The sequence below is a fragment of the Anolis sagrei genome, chromosome 4 (assembly GCF_037176765.1).
Source record: "Anolis sagrei isolate rAnoSag1 chromosome 4, rAnoSag1.mat, whole genome shotgun sequence".
In the NCBI taxonomy this organism is placed as follows: domain Eukaryota; kingdom Metazoa; phylum Chordata; class Lepidosauria; order Squamata; family Dactyloidae; genus Anolis; species Anolis sagrei.
In genome coordinates, this window is record NC_090024.1 from 202,607,334 (window position 1) to 202,629,168 (window position 21,835).

Sequence of the window (21,835 nt, forward strand, 5' to 3'; positions counted from 1 at the left end):
TAAAATATTCTTTGTGTGTGCCTTGATATGTAAAATATTCTTGAAAGAGAGCTTCACGACTGGGAAATACCTCCCTCCCTTGGCGGCTGAGGGCCCATCATGGCGCCGGGCTCGCCCCCCCCCCCCCGCGCGGCCCAACGGCTTTCCGGGAGGGGGGGAGGGGAAAGGAGAGGTCACGTGACGCGCGTCCAATCACAGGCCTCGGCGCTCGACTGCTTGGGCCTGGGCGTCTCGCGCGCTGGCCTCCGCCGGTCTCCTTTTCCTCCTCTTTCTCCTCCGCTCTGGGCTCGGCAGGCTGGGCCTGGCTGCGGCGAGGGGCGCGCGAGCAGCAGCAGCAGCTGGGCTGAACGGAGGGAGGAAGGCGAGGCGAAAGAAGGGAGGAAGGAAGGAGGGAAGGAGGGGAGGAAGGAAGGGGGGCCGCTGAGGAGGGCGCGGCGGCGGCGGAGGCGAAGGAGGCGGCAGCAGGAGGAGGAGGAGACGTCGGCCGCAGCGGCTCGGAAGGCGGCTCGCTGGCGGGCGGGCGAGGAGGGCCGAAGCCTGGCGGAACCGCCGGGGGGTTGCCTGCGGGCTGGCCGGCTCCACAAGGCCAAGGCGGCCCGGCAGTGGCGGCGGCTGCCCCTCCTCGCCCGGGCCGGCCTCGTCTCCGGCGGGTAGGATGCGCCCGCTCGTCCCCCGGCACCGGCAGGCAGCTCCCGGCCCGGCCCGCGGCTGAGGCGCCCCCAACGGCGGCGAGTAAGTGCGAATGAGCGAGGAGGCGGCGGCCTTCGGGCCTCCCAGGGACGGGCGGAAAGAGGGAGGGAGAGGTAGGCCCCAGCCTGGCGCCACCGGGGCCTTCCCACTCACTGAGAATTCACCCGAGTTGGAAGAGGCCCCAGGGGCCAGCCAGGCCAACCCCTCTATCACGTAGTCACGCCATCAAAGCACTCCCGACAGATGGACATCCAGCCTCTGCTTAAAAACCCCCACAAGTGTACAGACCAGGCAGGGGCAAGCTTGGGCCCCTCCCTCCAGGTGTTTTGGACATATTTATTTATTTAACATATTTCAATCCAGCCTTTCTCAAGCCCGAAGGTGACTTAAGGCGGCTTACAACCAGGCAGTAATTCGATGCCTTAACCCAGTGGTTCTCAACCTGTGGATCCCTAGGTGTTTTGACCTACAACTCCCAGAAATCCCAGCTAGTTTACCAGCTGTTAGGATTTCTGGGAGTTGAAGGTCAAAACATCTGGGGACCTACAGATTGAGAACCAGTGCCTTAACCAAATACACTTCAAAACATTTAAAACAAAATTAAAAAACCAGCTTTAAAATCATATAAAAACCAATGCCGTCAACTCCCACCATTCCTGACAGCATCAGGCCCCTTTCCTTTCCCCCTCAGCCGCTTCCATAAAATGTAGTAAAGACTATCACTGGCTACTAGCCATTTTATATTGGTTGCCATCTACCTGTTTGTGGACTTCACAAACTTAGATGACTATTGTGGAAACAGAATGATGGCCTAGATAGGCATTTGGTCTGCCCTACTTAGGTGCTTCTAATGTTTTTACTTCAGTTCTTTTGAAAGTGACTGGGACAAGGGTCACCTATTTAATTTGATTTAACTTGAATAATAAATAGCCATAGTCCTTAGCATTAGAAGGAAATGTGCCTTAGTCTTAAGCCATGAGAAATCACACACAGGAAAATACTCACATAAACAGAATGAAGAAAACATGCTCAAAATGGGACAATAAAGAGGCCATCATTGCAGTGGGTTAAACCCCTGTGCCGGCAGGATTGAAGACCAACAGGTCGCAGGTTCGAATCCGGGGAGAGGTGGATGAGCTCCCTCTATCAGCTCCAGCTCTTCATGCGGGGACATGAGAGAAGCCTCCCACAAAGATGATAAAAACATCAAATCATCCAGGCGTCCCCTGGGCAACGTCCTTGCAGACGGCCAATTCTCTCTCACCAGGAGTCACTCCTGACATGACAAAAAAAAAATCGCCTTCTTAAGAGATGCAAAGAACTCTGTATGGCGCAGGGAAATCATATAAGCAGGCAATAGCAGTAAAACCTTAGATATAGGAATTAGAAATGGCATGTTGATATATTTTTATTTTGATGAATTGAATTTGCTTTCCTAAACTGTTTTGATAAGCGTCTGATGAAATGGTGACATGTGCAGGATTAAACAAGATGAAAAGGAGAAGGGGTGTGAGAACAAAGATGTTGTAAAGTGAATTGTACCTGCAAAAACTAAGAATCATATGTGAAATTTCAGTCAGTATGCTGCCTCCCTTTCAGGACAGTTACCCGCAGCTTATTTGCAAATAAATCCCCTATGCCTCCCAGTTCCTTAATGAAAAACCAGGACTAGGGGGTTCCACAAGGTTTGTCTTCTTAAAAGAGGGCATCACATCAGAGCCTCTTCACTTTAATTACCGAAAACCAGAGAAGAAATGCTTTAAATACAACACTATAAAATGTGTCAGGCCTCATGTGATGTATGTGCCTTATTGCCAAATATGCAACACAGTTGAGTCATTAATGTTAATATCACTGACGTTTTTTACATACATGCTCAAGACAACATTAATTCTCAGTGGGCTGGGCACAGGCTTTTAAAATTCTCACTCATCATTCACTGGATCCACTTATGACAACATTTGGCTACTCCAGTTAAAAAAACTGGCTATTTCCAGCTTTTTCTAGAGTGAATTTGAGCATAACAGGTACTTATACCCACATCTACTTATGTTTCAATAGGTTTCTTCATTTATACATTACAAGAAAGTTCTGCTTTGGCTCTGGGCACAATCACCCCTTACAAGGTTACAGAGCTCGCAAGAAACAGCTTAAGTGTCTGAGAGGGAAAAGGAAAGGGCCTGAGGCTGTTAGGAATGATGGGAGTTGAAGTCCAGAACACCTGGAGGGAGGGCCCAAGTTTGCCTGTGCTTGGTCTACGTGTTCTCTTATCGTCAACAAGTCCTTCCTCTTTTTCCTACAATTGGAATCCATTGCCAGCAGAAAACAAGCTTTTCTCAATTTTCCAGTATGACGCCCTTTCAAATATTTAAACATTTAAACATTTATTATTTATTTACTATATTTATATACCGCCCCTCTCGGCCCAGAGGCAACTCGGAGCGGTGGCTATCGTGTGCCCTCTCTTTCTCCAATCAAAACATAACCCAGCTCTTTCAGCTGCATTGGGGGGGGGGGGGGGGGGCTTGGCTTCCAACACCTTTGATCGTTTCTGTCACCCTTTTCTGGACATGTTCCAGCATGTCAGTGCTTTTATTGAATTGGCCAGAAACCTCGTAATGGGAGGCTGGGGGATAGGGGAGCTTTGGTTTCAGCTTTTCTCCTAATTGCTATGATGCACTTTCCCCCTCTCCCCAATCGCTGAAACTCATGGAAAAACAGATTAAGCTCCCCATCCTCCACCAGAATTGCAAAGGGATTAGGTTTCCAGTATCTCTTTTAGTCTCTGAAGGGGAGCCCCCTCCAGTTTTCAGTGACCTGGGAATATTAGGGACTTCCCCCCCATCTCCCCAGTAAATCACAGAAACTGAAGGTGCATCTACACCAGACATACGTAAACTTCAGTGCTCCAGGTGTTTTGGACTTCCAACTTCAACAATTCTTAACAGCCAGGAGTTGAAGTCCAAAACACCTGGAGGGCCGAAGTTTGCCCATGCCTGATCTACACTGTAGAATGACTGCTGTTTGATGCCACTTTAACTGCATGGCTCAATGCTATGGAATCATGGGAGTTTTCTATTCCTCAATCCAGTAAACTTTCGGTGCCAAACATTTTAGATGAGGGACGCTCAAACTGTTTCTTGCGAGCTCTGTAAACTTGTAAGGCAGTGGTTCTCAACCTGTGGGTCCCCAATTGTTTTGGTCTTCAACTCCCAGAAATCCTAACAGCTGGTAAACTGGCTGGGATTTCTGGGAGTTGTAGGCCAAAACACCTGGGGACCCACAGGTTGAGAACCACTGCTGTAAGGTGTGATTGTGTTGAGAGACAAAGCAGATTTTTCTTGCAATGTATAACTGAAGAAACTCTTCGAAGCATAAGTAGGAGATGTGGGTATAAGTACCTGTTATACTCAAATTCACTGTAGAAAAAACTGACAGAAGCGAGTTTTTATTGGATTAGCCAAATGTAGTTAGAAGTGGATCCTGTGAATGGTGAGTGAGAATTTTAAAAGCCTGTGCCCACCCCATTGAGAATTAGTTATCTCCTGAGCAAGTGTGTAAAGAACACATCAGTGACGTTAACATTAATGATTCAACTGTGTTTCATATTTGGCAATAAGGCACATACATCACATGAGGCCTGACACATTTTATAGTCTTGTATTTAAAGCATTTCTTCTCTGGTTTTCAGTAATTAAAGAACTGAAGTAAGAACATCAGAAGCACATAACTAGGGCAGACCAAATGCCTATCTAGGCCATCGTTCTGTTTCCACAGTAGTCATCTAAGTTTGTGAAGTCTACAATCAGGTAGACAGTAACCAATACTTCCTCCACTACTGACCGATATAAAATGACTAGTAGCCAGTGATAGCCTTTACTACATCTTATGGAAATTACTGCCATAATTTAAATAAACATTATTTGCACAAGTGCTTCCTTGTATTTGTGCTCAGTTTGTCCTATTTAATGTTGGTGGGTGACCCCAGATTCCGTTTGTCCTATTTAATGTTGGTGGGCGACCCCAGATTATTGTATTTTGAGAAAGGCAACCCCCCCCCCCCCGATCTACTGACTTTTAATTTTCTGCATTGCCTGGCTATGGACACAATAACTGCCTTGTATAGAACCAGAAGTTTATCTCATCCAGAGCTCCGGCTAATACTAGTCAGAGATAACCCAGCAAGCTGACTGTGTGTTAATGTATGGACTGAGCAGATAATAGTCTAGAAATCAACTATTATCTGAGCTAAGACTGTGCTATCTAGGTCACTACACCCTGAAATGCAAAATCTGCCACTGTTGATCACACCGTAAAGTTTCTTGGAACTAGATGAGGGGTTAGTGTAAACTTTGTTGTTATTAATATAGCTAAGAAAGAGGTAGTAATACTGAAGAGGTGAGTTAGATACAAGAGAGTGTTTGTATTCAAATTAATTTTATAAAGCATAAATAGTGCCAATGTGGCATCTGACCTAGCTTATATATGATATGAACTAGAACTGAAGGCAGTTTCCTGGCTACTGATGACGGTATTTCCCTGAAACATAATTTCATGGTTGTTCTTTGAAATTTGATATGTCTCTTGTATAGCATTTATCCTTGGGGACAGATGTTGCCTAGGATTGAACTTGGAGGGACATCTCATCATGCCAGATTCCTTCCCTTAGCTACTGGTTTTCACTAGCTCAGCCAACAAGCCGTAGATTTGGAATAAACTGCTGGAAAGGATATTAGCTCTTGAAAATTATTGATTCTGTGCCAGTATTACAGGAAAAACATGTACATGTTGCTGGCCTTGAATAAGTATCGAATGCATGATATTCCTGTCTGTTAACTGCTTGGTTTATAGATCAGATCAGTCACTTTTTTTCAACAAGTTGGTTTAATTTAGTTTTGAGTTGTACAAAGATATGAGAGACTCAATGTTGTGCTCACTTTGAGTCCCCCCAGTGGTGAGAAAGGCGGTATATAAATACTGTAAATAGATAATGTTACAAAAAGCAACTATGGGGTGCGGAAGAAGACATGTCCTTACACTTCCTGAATATTTTTATTTAGGCTCAGACAGTTGAGGTAGCTTGAACAAACACATTAATGGCTGAGTTCAGGACAACTAAACATGTTGCTGTTCTCTGAGTGAATCTTGAAAGAGTGCCTGTCTGAGGTCTAATCATCGTTTAGAACTCACAGTGGTGAGATACAGGGAAGGAGTCAACATTTCTGCAGGGACATTAATATTAGAATAGCTAGTTGAGCAGTGAACTCCCAGTTACAGGAAATTCACCACCTATACTTTTAAATAGAATTGTAAAAGTTGGAGGAGACCACAAGGGCCATCCAATCCAACTCCTTGCCATGCAGGAAAATATAACAAAAGCCCTTTATGTGTGTGTAAAGTTGCTGTCACTACATTTGGAATCAGCTGCAGATTTTTAAAATGGTGTCTTTGGATGAGGCATGCTCCCCTACCCTCCATAATTGTTTTATTGTTTCCCAGGCGTCTTAGGTTCTAGTTATGTCAAACAGGGTTTTAAGGAGCACCTTTTTTTAACGGCTAGGGTAATCAACATGCCTGATGAATAATCAATCCATAATGTACAATCCAACATTAAAGATGGTATCAATATGTGTGTTTGACTTCTGGAGTGCATTTGTCATCACAGGCTATATAATAAGTTGCTTTGATGGTCTTCATAATCCTTTTTGATTCTTTCATAGTCTTGTTCAGTGCCATGCTTTCTAGAAAGCAAAGAGGAATTCATTGTATGTTGCAGTGCGAATGGCAGATGCTTTCATGGCCCACTATGATAAATAATTAACATGGTTTTAATGCAGCAAGTTGTTCCCAAATCTTTACTGGGAAATAAGATAGAAACAAAGCCTAATTACAATTGCTAATCTAGTTTAGAGTAGACTGATTATTTGGTAAATCAGCATTTATGTAAATTCTATTCATTCATGGGTGTTTTCTTGTTAGGATTAATAATTGGATTTAGGCCAAAGTTGTCCATATTGAGTGGCATAAACAGGTGTAGTAACAATGTGTATAAATGGCTTCCTCTGTTTTATACACACACACACACACACTTGGCAAATATACTATGAAACATGTGTGGTGTACAGTCATATTAGTATTAGTGGTTTGAAGGAAATATGGTTTGTAAAGCTAAAGATATATGTGTTAACATCTTTTTTAATATGCAGAATTTTAGAGAGGCTTTTATAAGTAGGAAACTAACTTTTTATTCTTTATGTCTGTTCTGTCTTCACACATATATGTGCCAGTCCATAAGGATGACCAAAACTAGTATTGCTCTGCGTTGAACTATAGTATTTGATGTAATTGTTATTGTTTATTAGATTGTTAGAATCCACACAGGCATATTATTCTGTGGCAAGAGTTTTGGGGAAATATTTGATAGATTTGCAAAACCTGATATTACTATCAATGACCAAAAGAGAGCTGTGATTGGGACCTATAAGAGGAAAGTTCAGCTAGTACATCAGTCCAGGGTCCAGAGAGCCAAGGGGGGGTCTGTCTGTGAATTTCTGGCATCAAGCACCAAAAGCTGTCTTTTGTGCATACTTTATCATGATAATATTTTACAAAGACAGAAAAAACACAACTTAAAATGTTCATGGTATACTATTCAGACCTTAAAACCCTCAATTTTGAAGGGAGCCCTTCCCAATAGGGCCTGATAGCAATCTTTTTCTACCTTTCAAAAAAAAATTCCCAGGAATTGTTGTCTGTGATTCTTACTCTCCTTAGTGTGGATATCCTGTTGCTCGATCTGGATATGTTTCTTGGGGACTGACTAGTTCTTTCCTTCATTTTCAGGTATGGCCTCACAGCTGCAGGTGTTCTCTCCTCCATCAGTATCTTCGAGTGCCTTCTGCAGTGCCAAGAAATTGAAAGTGGAGCCCTCCAGCTGGGATGTTTCAGGACAAAGTAACAGTGACGAGTATTACGGTCACAGTAAAAATCTCCCAGCTGCTCAGGGGCCGGCAAGTTCCTCTCACCAGGTAGCAAACTTCAGCATCCCTGCCTATGACCAGAGCCTCCTTCTCCCTGCTCCTTCCGTTGAGCATATTGTGGTTACAGCAGCGGACAGCACAGGCAGCGGTGGAACAACATCCTTCCAAAACAGCCAAGCCCTAACACACAGGGCTAATATTGCTTTGCTGGAGCCATATCAAAAATGTGGATTAAAAAGGAAAAGTGAGGAGGTTGATAGCAACGGTAGCGTGCAAATAATTGAGGAACATCCACCTCTCATGCTGCAAAACAGACCTGCGGTGGGTGCTGCGGCCACTACCACCACTGTGACAACCAAAGCCAGTAGTTCTAGTGGCGAGGGAGATTACCAGCTGGTCCAACATGAAATCCTTTGTTCCATGACAAATAGTTATGAAGTCCTGGAGTTCTTGGGCCGAGGGACTTTTGGGCAAGTGGCAAAATGTTGGAAGCGCAGCACAAAGGAGATCGTAGCTATCAAAATCCTGAAAAATCACCCTTCATATGCCAGACAAGGGCAGATTGAAGTGAGCATCCTCTCTCGGCTGAGCAGCGAGAATGCGGATGAGTATAACTTTGTCCGCTCTTACGAGTGCTTTCAACACAAAAATCACACATGCTTGGTGTTTGAGATGCTGGAGCAAAACTTGTATGATTTCTTAAAACAAAATAAATTTAGCCCCCTGCCCCTGAAATACATTCGGCCGATTTTGCAACAGGTGGCCACCGCCTTGATGAAACTCAAAAGCCTGGGTCTAATTCATGCTGATCTGAAGCCTGAAAATATCATGCTCGTTGATCCAGTGCGTCAGCCATACAGAGTGAAAGTAATCGATTTTGGTTCTGCAAGTCATGTGTCGAAAGCTGTATGTTCCACTTACTTACAATCACGGTATTACAGGTAAGAACCCACATGGTGTCTCCAAGCATACTGTTTTTCTGGTATAAGCTTGTGTTAGTAACATATAACCTTTTCTGTTGATTTCTAACTGCTTCTTGAGTTTTACTGACAACTTTGTCAAACTTGACACATGTTTATAAGTAGTAGCTAAGCTACTAAATTTGGTAATTCAGAAACCTGACTGCCTATTTCAAATGAGAAAACGTCATAACTTGGCATTTGGAAAGTGAACATTTCCTTTCGTCAAGAATGTGGATTTGAAATGCAGTGTGTTAATTAATAATATTGCTGGAATCTGAAAGCCCACACATATCTTTGGATTTTTGTGTCAAACAGTAGTTTGGATTTGTGTCTCAAACAGTAATTCCCTAGTGCAGCGGTTCTCAACCTGGGGGTCGCGACCCCCAGGGGGGTCGCCTGGCCATTTCGGCGGGGTCGCGAGGCCGCCTCGTTGGCCCCGCGCGAAGCCCGTCTTGTCTGCCTCACTCTCTCACCGATGGCGAGGCAGGCGAGGAGGCCTCCGCGCAAAGCCTGGCGTCGTGGAACCCCCCTTTGCCTGCCCCGCTCTCTCGCCAATGGCCATCGGCGAGAGAGCGGGGCAGGCCAGAAGGCCTCCGCGCGAGACTTGGCGTCGCGGAAGCGCCCTCCGCCTGCTCCGCTCTCTCGCCGATGGTGACAGTGCAAAGCAGGCCAGGAAGCCTCCGCGCGAGGCCTGGCATCGCGGAAACACCCTTCGCCTGCCCCGCTCTCTCGCCGATAGCGAGGGCACAAGGTAGGCGAGGAGGCCTCCACGCGAGGCCTGGCGTTGTGTAAACCCTCTTCGTCTGCCCTGCTCTCTCGCCAATGGCCATCGGCGAGAGAGCGAGGCAGGAGAGGCGGGCTTCCTCGATGCTAGGCCTCGCGCGGAGGCTTCCTGGCCTGCTTTGCACTATCGCCATTGGCGAGAGAGCGAAGCAGGCCAGGAGGCCTCCGCGCGAGGCCTGGCGTCGCGGAAGCGCCCTCCGCCTGCTCCGCTCTCTTGCCGATGGCGACAGTGCAAAGCAGGCCAGGAAGCCTCCGCGCGAGGCCTGGCATCGCGGAAACACCCTTCGCCTGCCCCGCTCTCTCGCCGATAGCGAGGGCACAAGGTAGGCGAGGAGGCCTCCACGCGAGGCCTGGCGTTGTGTAAACCCTCTTCGTCTGCCCTGCTCTCTCGCCAATGGCCATCGGCGAGAGAGCGAGGCAGGAGAGGCGGGCTTCCGCGATGCCAGGCCTCGCGCGGAGGCTTCCTGGCCTGCTTTGCACTATCGCCATTGGCGAGAGAGCGAAGCAGGCCAGGAGGCCTCCGCGCGAGGCCTGGCGTCGCGGAAGCGCCCTTCGCCTGCCCCACTCTCTTGCCGATGGCGAGGGTGCGATGTAGGCCAGGAGGCCTCCGCGCAAGGCCTGGTGTCGTGTGAGTCCTCCTCGCCTGCCTCGCTCTCTCGCCAATGGCCATCGGCGAGAGAGCGAGGCAGGCGAGGAGAGCTTCCGCAATGCCAGGCCTCGCGCGGAGGCCTCCTGGCCTGCTTTGCACCGTCGCCATCGGCGAGAGAGCGAGGCAGGCGAGGAGGCCTCCGCCCGACGCCTGCCGTCCCAGAAGCCCCTCGTCGCCTGCCTTGCGTTCTCGCCAATGGCCTCCGCGCGAGGTGAATGGGGAAAGCAACAGCGTGAGAGGAGACTGAAGGGAAGAGAAGAGGTTGCAAGGCAAGCGAAAGAGCGAAGGAACAGGGACCGAGATAACCCAGTCCCCTTCCACACAGCTGAATGAAATCCCACATTGTCTGCTTTGAACTGGATTATCTGTGTCCACACAGCCAGATAATCCACTTCAGTGTGTATTTTATGCAGCTGTATGGATGGAGCCCCAGATAACCCAGTCCCCTTCCACACAGCTGAATGAAATCCCACATTATCTGCTTTGAACTGGATTTCTGAGTCCACACAGCCAGATAATCCACTTCAATGTGTATTTTATGCAGCTGTATGGAAGGGGCCCCAGTACACTCGGCCCAGTGTACTTGTCCGAACGGATCTCCCTCTACACACCACCTCGGAGTTTAAGATCCTCTGGGGGGGCCCTGCTCTCGACCCCGCCTTTATCGCAAGTGAGACTGGCGGGGACGAGGAGCAGGGCCTTCTCAGTGGTGGCCCCCCGTCTATGGAACTCACTCCCCGGGGAGATTAGAACAGCGCCCTCCCTTCTCTCATTCAGGAAACAGCTGAAAACTTGGATGTGGGACCAGGCTTTCGGAAACTCTGGCAGCTAAAAAGAAGGACCATAATGAAGGGCAAATATTGTAAGAACCTATTCTAACCTATTGGACCTATGGAACGCGAAACACTGACCATGAGATTGCTTACTGTTGTGCTATGGTGCTATATATATACTGATGTTTTTAATCTGTTAATTATTAATTATTGTTTTTATATTTGTATGTATTTGTTTAAGGGCATCGAATTGTGCCGTCTGTGTAAGCCGCCCTGAGTCCCCCCTCGGGGGTGAGAAGGGCGGGGTATAAGTAACAGAAATAATAATAATAATAATAACCCAGTCCCCTTCCACACAACTGAAGTCTAATTTAATTGTGATTGGATTTCAGAATGCTCTTTGATGGCTGGGGAACTAAACACCCCAACTTATTCTGCAATGTTGAAGAGCATGGAATGTTTTGTGAGAAGTAGGCAGAATTATCAGGCAGCTGTATTATGCAAATAATGGAACTGAATTTGGTTTAGACATCTGAAGTATCAAGTAGAATATCTCTCCATTTTCCCCAGAGTGCACAGTTGAATTTTCTGTGGGAAATGGGGAGACATTCTACTTGATACTTCAGATGTCTAAACCAAATTGCACTTTACCCTGTATTCGATAGGGCTGATATTATTATTGTTATTTATTAATTTATATCCTGCTTCCCCCCCCCCCCCCTCGCTGCTAACAAGAAGGTATAAAACATACAAAGTACTTTGGGATAAAAGAAGTAGACATAATTTAAAAATAACAATTGAAACATAATAAAGCAGTTAGACCATAATAAAACATGTTACAGACTAAAATACGTTCAACACTTTAGGTATAGTGAAAACTAAATAAACATATCAGCTGGGTTTCTCATTTTGAAGCAATAGGAGGCTTTATTCCCTTAGCTTCACTACAAAAGGCCACATCAGAGTCTTAGGGAAGGGGAAAAAAACTAAGTTGTATTTCACATCATAATGGATGAGATGAGAAGGAGAAGAGAGGATGAGAAAATTGGGAGAGTGGGTTTGTGGCATTCTTCCAGAGGTTCTTTGGAAGATTGATCAAAAGTTTTAGGCTGATTTTAGTTTGCAGTATAATTCAGAAGATTGCATCGTCTTGTGTTTCTGTTGTCAAGTTCTCAACGTATTTGCTTTTTATTATTAAAGAACTTAGTTAATATCTTGCTAAATGAACAATTTGTTTGTTTGTTTTTTAAAAAAACCCTCTGTGTTTGAAAAGAGCCTAATGCTGTTTGCCCTCAAATTGACATTAGTTTATGACAGCATTGTGAATGAATGCCCTCCAGCAGCCCTAGTTATCAACAGCCCTGTTCAGGTCTTGCAAATTCTGGGCTATGGCTTATTTTATTGATTCAATCCATCTGTAATATGTTCTATTTTTCCTGACATTATAATCTTTTCCAATGAGTCATGTTTTCTTATGATATATCCAAAGTACATTTAGTCATCTTGGTGTCTTGTGACAGTTTTGTCTTGATTTGCTCTCAGACCCATTTATTTTTCTATTTGGCAGTCCATGGTGCCCACAGAACTCTCCTCCAGTGACACATTTCAAATGAGTTGATCCTGTCAGTTTTCATTTCTGTCCAACTTCCAAAAAATACAGAAAAATTGGACATATTATGGCATGAATGATTTTGGCTTTGACATTTATTGATATATCTTTGCACTTGAGGATCTCATCTAGTGTTTTTATAGCTGCCCTTCAAATTCTGAGACTTTTGTTATTTTTTCCAAATATATAATTTAGCCAATATACAGAATTTTAAAAAAATATTTTATTGTTATCTACATGTACTTTATAGTTATGTAAATAATCTTTGACACTTATTTTTCTTTTCCTCATTTATTATTTGGAGTATGGACTGCCAAGGAATTTCAGGATTTGTAGGCTAACTTTTAGAGCAATGGCACACTGCCTCTGGCCGTACAAAAACCATGAATCAAGAGGTCACTTAAAAGCACAGATGCAAAATATTCATCTGTAACTCTTTGTTCTTTCTTAACTTTCATCAGTAGTCCTCAAAATCCTTGCATTTTCTAATAGTAATATGATGTCATTTGTATATTTTATTTGATGTTCCCTCAATTTCCACACTTCCCTCCTGTGATATTCATTGCACGTTCCTGTTAATATATTTCCTTGTTTGACTCCCAGTTGTCATTCTGTTTGCCATACTATGTCTTGACAGTGGCGTCTTGTCCAGAGTATGGAATATGTATTAAAATGGACAAATGATGTGGCACACCTAATTCTTTTAGAGTTCATAATAATTTTTCCTGATCTTCATAGACAAAGGCTTTTCTATGATCCTATGAAGCCCAAGTTTATTTTTTAGAAGTTATATGATGTGCTCCACTAGTGAGTATATGTTTGCAATATGATCTCTAGTGCATCTTCCTTTTTACACACAACTTGGGTATCTGACACTTTTCACTCCATATATGATAAAAAGTGTAATAAAATTGTGAGTATATCTTTGATTGTATGGAAGATTAATATGATGATCTGATAACTACTCCAATTCCTGGTCTCTCTCTCTCTCTTAAAATATAGTCCTACAAGCCACAAGCAAACCACATACAAACCACAATCTTTGCTGTCCAGTCTCTATTGGTGTGGGTATTGTCTTCCCCTCAAATCTCATTGTCTATTTGTGTATGTAAGAGGTGCTGTCTAAAACAAATGTTTCTTCCAACTGGTAGGCATTTACTTGTCAAAGAAATGCAAATCTGTGTCAATTCCAGAATAAAGAGTTGAGTTTAGTGCTTTTCATGCTACCGGTTCATAACTACTGCTTCAAAATGAGAAACCCAGCTGCTACTTTCAGGAAGGAACTAAAACTTTGCAGTCATTGGGCCCCTCTCAAAAAATGTACTCAGCTTGTAATCATAGAAGTGAAGTGGAGCCATTCTCCTGTAATCAGTAAAATCTTTATTTTTTCTGTTCTCCTATGATGGTAGGTTTAAATTCCTAGTTTGAATAGAAAATATACTAGCTTCCTTGACTTTCCAAGTGAGAGTTGGAGCAGCACGGCTCTATCTCTGTTATAGAAGACTTGTAAATATCGCAAGTTTTTGCATCTAATTATTGACTACTCTGCTTTATCAAGGCCAAATGGATGTTAGCTTTCTCTGACATTTACCCTGTAGCAAAAAAAAAAGAAGATAATAATATTTGCATTTGTTTAAGAATTTCAGGGGGATAATTTGTAGGAATAAATAGTAAATGGTGCCTTTAAAGTATTTTCAACTCTAAATAAGAAATGCTTTTCTTAAGCCCAGTAGCTAACATAATTTTGGGCCAGGCTTTAGCACAGCAGGTTAACCACCAAGCTGCAGCTGCAGTAAATCTTGCCAACCAAAAGGTTGACAGTTCGATGCCTGGGTCAGGCTGATGTCCTGCCTTCAGCCCAGCTTCTGCCTACCTAGCTGTTTGGAAAATAGCAGTGTGAGTAGATAAATAGGTACCACTTAAAGCAGGGAGGTATTTAAGGCACCCATAAGGAAATGCCAGAAAAATGCCTGCTATTCGATCGAGGAGGAAGTTTACAAACAAAGCTCTTTGGCAGGGATAGTGGAGCGACAGCACACTCCCCATGACTGGAAATGAGCACAGCCTCCAAGATGCCAAAGATGAGAAAGCCAATATATACCTCTATGTACAGTTGTCTGCCTTGTCAGTGTATAACGGCTTTGAATGTTTGCCATATATGTGTTCTGTGATCTGCTCTGAGTCCCCTTTGAGGTGAGAAGAGTAGAATATAAATACTGTAAATAAATAAATAAAATTTTGTCTTCAGAAACCATATTTCCCATTTTGGAGATAGTACAAAAGAGGTTCATGGAGGAGGAGTAACATTCTGAAGCTTAAAGAGTAGAAATGTACTGCCTTTGGAACTGTTTTAATTTTTATACTGTGGCAAAATACTATATTTAGAATTTCATAGAGAATATCACTGACATTGGTATGGAAGTAAATAACAGAAAATGAGCAACATTGAAATGAGCAACAACCAGCACAAATATATGTGTATGGTCATTATGGGAACATACTTAGTTAGTAGTAGTTTTCTACTGTTTCTTTATTGTATTTATGGCCCACTTCTGTTTTAAAACTTACATCTTATGTTTCACATTGAAGGTTTCATGTTTCAGTTTCTCATGTGAAACTGCCATGTGTTAATATATAGAAAATAGTGTGAGGGATTCACGTTAGTTACAATGTTGGCCCTGGGAGATAAAGGTATTGGCTATTAGCTGATATCAGTGTGATAGCTAAGGCATTGACTTAGGGGTGGACTGCAGCAACTATGGGCTTACCTATACTAGTTAAAAAAAACTGTGGACTGACCTCAAATGGAAAGCTATCTTTCAGTTGCACAGCTACTTCAAATGAGTGTCATGTTTCATTGTTGTTAGAACTGACTTTGTCTCATTTTGCTCAAAGTCAGGGGATACTTCAGAGTTTTTTTTGGAAACTGACATCCGGAAGCTTCTGGATCCGATTTGGCCCAGTCCTCTGTCCACATTGGGCATCAGTGCTATCACTTTTTCCTTTGCTGATAAATACAGGGAAAACGGATGGATTATGACTGTGTCATCACCATTTATAATTGGCCAAGGAGCTCCTTGTTTGCTTCTGGCTGTCGCCTATGCTTACATTTATTTACTTTGTTTTATATCCCATCCTCTCTCCCTTGTGGAGGTACTCAGAGCGACTAAGTACATCAGAAAAGGACACTTGCATAACCAATCTGAAGAATGGAGCAGTCTTCTCTCCCTTTTCTTGCTCACACCTGTTCTGACAAGGGCAGAGATGCCTGTGTGTCTAGGTGATCTTCCTTCCTCCTCCTTAATCACCTCTGCTGATATCAGAATAGGGCGCACTTGTATGACCAGGAAGAAGAGAGATGAGATCACCTGTTTTTTGTGCTGGTCCCAAGGATGCTCTGTTCTGATATCATCAGAGGTATCTGCTACTGCTACATGTGCGTGGAGGTCCATAGCTGGTTGAGGGTGGTGGCAGCGGCCCAGCAGAGCGGATTAGCTTCCCAGTCATGGGAACAACAGCTCCAGATTTGGCATGGTTTCTGTGCTGCTCCAGGGCACATTTATATTCTCTTCATCATTGTTATCCTCTGGTATGGTCTGTATCGATTTGATGCTGGTACTTGAAAGTGTGATTTTTCATGCAGCCTATATTGGCTCACTTGGAGGTTTCAGTTTGGAGTTTCTACTACAGACACTTCATATGAAAAAGTTTGCAGTAGTATGCACACATAGAATGCCAACCAGTCTTAAACACTGGTTGTGAAAGATGTCTCAGGCAAAAACATACGTAAAAGCTGACATTTCAGAAATAACAAGTGTAGCTCTGGAAGCAGCTCCTGTATCATTATGCCCAGCACTATTTTCCCTATCCAAGATTAGTCCCTGTAATTTTGCTACTACATACCACACACAGATGGCTTAAAATAATGCAAAAGAAGCTAGTAAGCCATATGATCCTGGTAAAGGGCTACCTTACTCAACTGCATTGAAGTGGTGCTTTCTTTTTGGCATCTGTCTTGATGGACTGTATGTCTTGTCCTGTGGGCTGGATTTGAGCCATTTGTGTCTATTCCAAGTGCCACATACCTTGGGGAGCATGGGAGCTTTAGCAAGGATTTTCCTCTTAGAAAGCTTTTTGTTAATTAGATTGATTCTATGGCAATGTAACTGTTCCCCTCCCTCAGCAACAGGAAAGCAGTGAGAAACATGTGTAGCATTTGCAATCTATTTAATTTGTAAGCCACTCCCATTGTGTCTTATTGAAACAATTATTGGACTTTTGAATGAATCTGGAGAAGGCACATGACTTCTGCAGAAGAAAATAAATTGTACTAACTCTCTAGTTCTAATGAATATGTGAGATGCCTACACTGAGCTGTAACTTTTGAAATTTTACTATAAATGCACTGTTGTCCCCAAACAATGTAGTAGTAAGCATTTTTCTCACACTGGTGCTACAATAAAGGAGATAAATTAATATGGCTGGCCTTGTGTTGTGGTGGGTGTTTCATGCACCTTTTGAACAGAAGCTAGCAGTGTTACATTAGTTCCTTCACTAATTAGTTTGCTATTTCACTTATGGGAAAGTGCAGGAAAAAAACACTTTCTGTCCAAATAATAAAAAATAACAATCTTCAAACTTTTAAGTTTTGTGTTACATTCTTGAAATTTCATCCTCAAGTGATTCAAGAGATACACTTAAATATTGTATATCTGGTGGGGTGGGTCCAACTTGGCTATTGCATGAATGGGAAGCCCCTTCTTGAGGAGGAAGTCTTGGCTTATTCCTCTACAACTATCCATATTTTGCCTCTCCATTGCTCTAACACAAGTGGAACTTTGCAACATAGGTGCAAAGTAGAAATTCGCATTTTAAATAATAATTATCTGAGTTCTTTATATATGTGTGGAAAAGAGAACTTAATGTGCAGTCTGTTCTGTCCTATCTTGCCCACAGTCAACCTAATAAGTCAACTTCAAAGGTGAACAGCAGCATTTCTCCATGATGGTGGCTTTGTTAGGATGTCATGCTAGAGGTTTCAGCTTAACTAGGATATAGTGAGATGTAAACTGAAAAGGCCTGTTTTTGTCTCTTGTCTTCCCTGTATCCTTTTGTATGAGGTGTTTAGAAACATTTGCTTCCACTCTTGCTTAACCACAATTTGCCACATTTCATAACATGTGGTTACTATTAATTACTGTAAATAATTGAACTTTTTAAACCACACCTTGAAGTTGATTTATTTGAAACTCAACAGTTCAAGTGGCCACATTTTGTCAAAAATTCTCCCTTGACACATGTAGGATGTTGGAGGAGCAAGACTAGGTGTAATATAGATTTTGAATCCAGTGGTACTATTTCCTCACACTACAGAATGAATCCACTTTAAATCTGGTTTCTGCCTCCTGCAGAATTCTGGGGTTTGTAATTTAGTGAGGCTGTTAACTCCAGAATTCTGCAGGAGGCAGCAACCAGATTTAAAGTGGATTAATTATCTGGTGTGATGAAGTACAGAAAATTTACTAAATTCCACCTTTGTTCACAGTTTTCCTTGCATAAGAGTCAACTCCAGGAAAGTAGTGAATGCAAAAAGTCTTTGTAGAAAGGAGCTTTACTGTTCGGTTTGTTGACTAACATGCTTATAATGGCGTCAGTCTTAACAAATTCCAGATGGATATCATTGCTAGTGTCTTGAGAACAGAAACAATACAATGGTGTGGTATCAAACCTGTTGTGGCTAAAGCTCTTGTTGGCCAGAATCTGCATTATCAAGTACTACAAATTACTTGTGACACCAAAGTGAAATGTTTAGTTTTTTAGTCCCTCAGAAATTTTGCTGCTTTTGGTAACAGTTATCTACATTTTTCTTTGGAATAAATGTTGGTTTATTTTGTGGAAAATATGCATGTGTTAATTCGATGTTTATCAGTTTTTTAAATTTCTACTTCTGTCCATGGGAATTTTGGTTTTAAATTCTGCCAGTAGAATTCTGAATAGTTAAAAAAATGAATGTGTTTTGTTTTGCAGAGCTCCTGAAATCATTCTAGGTTTACCATTTTGTGAAGCTATTGATATGTGGTCACTGGGCTGTGTGATTGCTGAGCTATTTCTTGGTTGGCCTTTATATCCAGGAGCTTCAGAATATGATCAGGTAAATACAGGTTTCACATTATCTAATACAACCAGTCTCCAAGTTACAAACGTCTGACTTACAAATGACTCAGAGTTACAAATGGGGTGAAACAACAGGAAGGAAGAGAAATATACCCCTAGGAAGGGAAATTCACTACTGAAAGAGTTGTCATGGGAAAAGGTGTCTCAACTGAAGCTTTCTCACCAGTCCTTGTTTCTTCAAGCCAAAATTTTCAAAATCCAATTCTCAGAGGGACAGAAAGTGAGGTGAAATCTTCTGAACAGGGCACAAACAAACAAATACTACGTTGTTAACCCTTCTCTGTGCTATCCAAAGCTTATATATAGCATATATATATATATATATATATATATGGCAGGAGTTACACTTTAAAAATGTTCCTGCTATGATTTACATACAAATTCAACTTCAGATCAAACCTACAAAACCTGTCTTGTTCATAACTTGGGGGACTACTTGTAACATAAATCTAACATGGTACAATGCCTATAAGTCACTCTAAATGCCTTTGCAGAAGCATACAAAAAGCTTAGCCTCTCACTGAACATCAAGAAAACCAAAGTGCTCTTTCAACAGGCACCAGCCAGAAATTCTGCTTAATGGTGTAATGTTAGAAAATGTTGACCATTGGCAGCCACTTCTCCACAAAAATCAACATCGACCCTGAAATACAGCACTGTCTGAGCTCTGCAAGTGCATCATTCTTATGAATTAAGCAGAGAGTGTTTGAGAATTGAGGCATTCGTAGGTAGACCAAGATGCTTGTTTATAAACCCGGTTATATGCCTGTGAAATGTGGACCATCTACAGATAGCACACTCAACTCCTGGAATGATTCCATCAGTGTTGCCTCTGAAAAATCCTGAAATTCTCTTGAGAAGACAGGCAGACAAATATCAGCGTGCTGGAAGAAGCAAAGACCACCAGCATTGAAGCAATGGTCCTGTGCCATCAACTCCGCTAGACTGGCCATGTTGTCCGAATGCCCAATCACCATCTCCCAAAGCAGTTACTCTACTCTCAGCTGAAGAATATAAAACGGCAGGTTAGAGGACAGGGAAAGAGATTTCAAGATGGGCTTAACTGGAGGTCACCTCACCGACAATGCTGTGGAATTTGTAGAGGCACAAATGGAGGGCGAAAAGCAGAAATGCATCAAGAGGAAGGCACATCAAACCAACCCTGGCCGGGACCGCCTCCCATCTGGAAACTGATGTCTTCACTGCGGAAGAACATGCAGATCAAGAACAGGGCTTTACAGTCACCTATGGACCCTCTACCAATTCACTTTTCTTGGAAGGCCACCTTACTTGGACACATGTGATTGCCGATGATGACAACGACATCTATATTGAACCATGCTTTCAGATATATCATTTTCCTCCTTATGCTGTGACCTGAAAATATTTGGTGTGTCTAAAATATATATTTTTATATACAGCTTTTTTTTCAGAAGTTGATCAGTAGGCTGTTTCACCTTACTTGGTTGATGTAAGGAAATGTAAAACAAAATGTACAATGTTATGATTGAAAATTTGGATATGGTTTATTTTACAAAACATGTTTGGATTGTATTTGTTGTTAACCAGGCCTTCCTAATAAATTAGCAGACAGGAAGATAACTATGTTCACTATTTGCTCTCCCTTGTTGAAGTTTTGCGTGTGGAGTGGCCATTTAAGGTTAGCATTTTGCACTGCCTACATTAAATCATGAATTTTCAGCAGTGTTAGTTTTGAAGAGGAAAGGTAATGTAGTGAAGTAATGTGTACAAAACAGAAAGAAACCCGGGAAACAATATTCTCCTTAAATTAAAATAAGCAAGTGTAATTCTGGAACTCTTGTTTCATTGTACTTGATGTGTGTGTTTATCCTTCCAGTGCAGGTGTGGGCATCTTGTAGCCCTACATTTTTATTTATCATGTCAAGAACGAACCAAAACTGTTGTATTCAAATAAAAACAAGCAAACAAACAAAACACAAAGTTTGCAGACTTGGTATTCTATTAAATGGCCTTTGAGTGCCTCTGGTGTTCCTGCAAGAGTCCTCCATTGTGCATGTGACAGGGCTCAGGTTGCATTGCATTAGGTGGTCTGTGGTTTGCTCTTCTCCACACTCGCATATTGTGGATTCTACTTAGTAGCCCCATTTCTTAAGGTTGGCTCTGCATCTTGTGGTGCCAGAGTGCAGTCTGTTCAGTACCTTCTAAGTCGCCCAGTTTTCTGTGTGCCCAGGAGGGAGTCTCTCATTTGGTATTAGCCATTGATTGAGGTTCTGGGTTTGAGCCTGCCACTTTTGGACTCTTGCTTGCTGAGGTGTTCCAGTGAGTGTCTCTGTAGATCTTAGAAAACTATTTCTTGATTTATGTCATTGGCGTGCTGGCTGATATCCAAACAGGGGGTGGGTCGGAGATGTCACTGCCTTGGTCCTTTCACTATTGGTTGCTACTCCTCTGCAGATGTCAGGTGGTGCAATACTGGCTAAACAGTGTAATTTCTCCAGTGGTGTAGGGTGCAGACACCCTGTGATAATGCGGCATGTCTCATTAAGAGCCACATCCACTATTTTAGCGTGGTGCGATGTGTTCCACACTGGGCATGCATACTCAGCAGCGGAGTAGCATAGTGCAAGGGCAGATGTCTTTACTGTATCTGGTTGTGATCCCCAGGTTATGCCAGTCAGTTTTCGTATGATATTGTTTCTAGTGCCCACTTTTTGCTTGATATTCAGGCAGTACTTCTTGTAGGTCAGAGCACGGTCCAGGGTAACTCTCAGGTATTTGGGTGTGCTGCAATGCTCCAGTGGGATTCCTTCCCAGGTAATCCTCAGAGCTTGGGATGCCCTACAGATGGGCTCCTCTTATCCCTAAATATAATAGAATATTTGAAAACTCACAGCGGTAAGGGGAAAATATTTTAGCAGTTGTGATGTTTTAGTTATTATAATTTGAATGTGTTAGTGTGCTAAACTTCCCGCATGTGTGTCCAAAGTCCTCTAGTAGGCAGAGGTGTTTGTTTAATCAGTAACACTATCCAGGACAACTGGAAATGGTTGGGTGGTGGGTTCAGTTGAGAAATCCATTCAGCTTAGCTAGAAACTGGTTGGAGCTAAATGATTTAGTCGTATCACAATCCATAATCACTAGTGTTAAGGTGTGCAAAGAGTACTTTAGTTGAAGTATTCTTCTGATACTTTCATCCTTTTCTTTAAAAGCATAAGTTCTTTTCAAGGGTGTTA

The 21,835-nt window shown here is 42.9% G+C and overlaps 1 protein-coding gene across 4 annotated transcripts in view; it reads left to right on the forward strand.

The window, feature by feature from the left end:
• Window positions 1-256: 256 nt before the first annotated feature.
• HIPK1 (homeodomain interacting protein kinase 1) overlaps window positions 257-21,835 on the forward strand; it is a 44,171-nt gene continuing 22,592 nt past the window's right edge. For all 4 annotated transcript variants that reach the window (XM_060772588.2, XM_060772589.2, XM_060772590.2 and 1 more), the window contains exons 1-3: window positions 257-732; window positions 7,534-8,611; window positions 18,474-18,597. In XM_060772588.2, coding sequence (XP_060628571.2) covers window positions 7,536-8,611; window positions 18,474-18,597 — 1,200 coding nt within the window. In that variant the 5' untranslated portion in view covers window positions 257-732; window positions 7,534-7,535. The remainder of the gene's footprint in view (window positions 733-7,533; window positions 8,612-18,473; window positions 18,598-21,835) is intronic.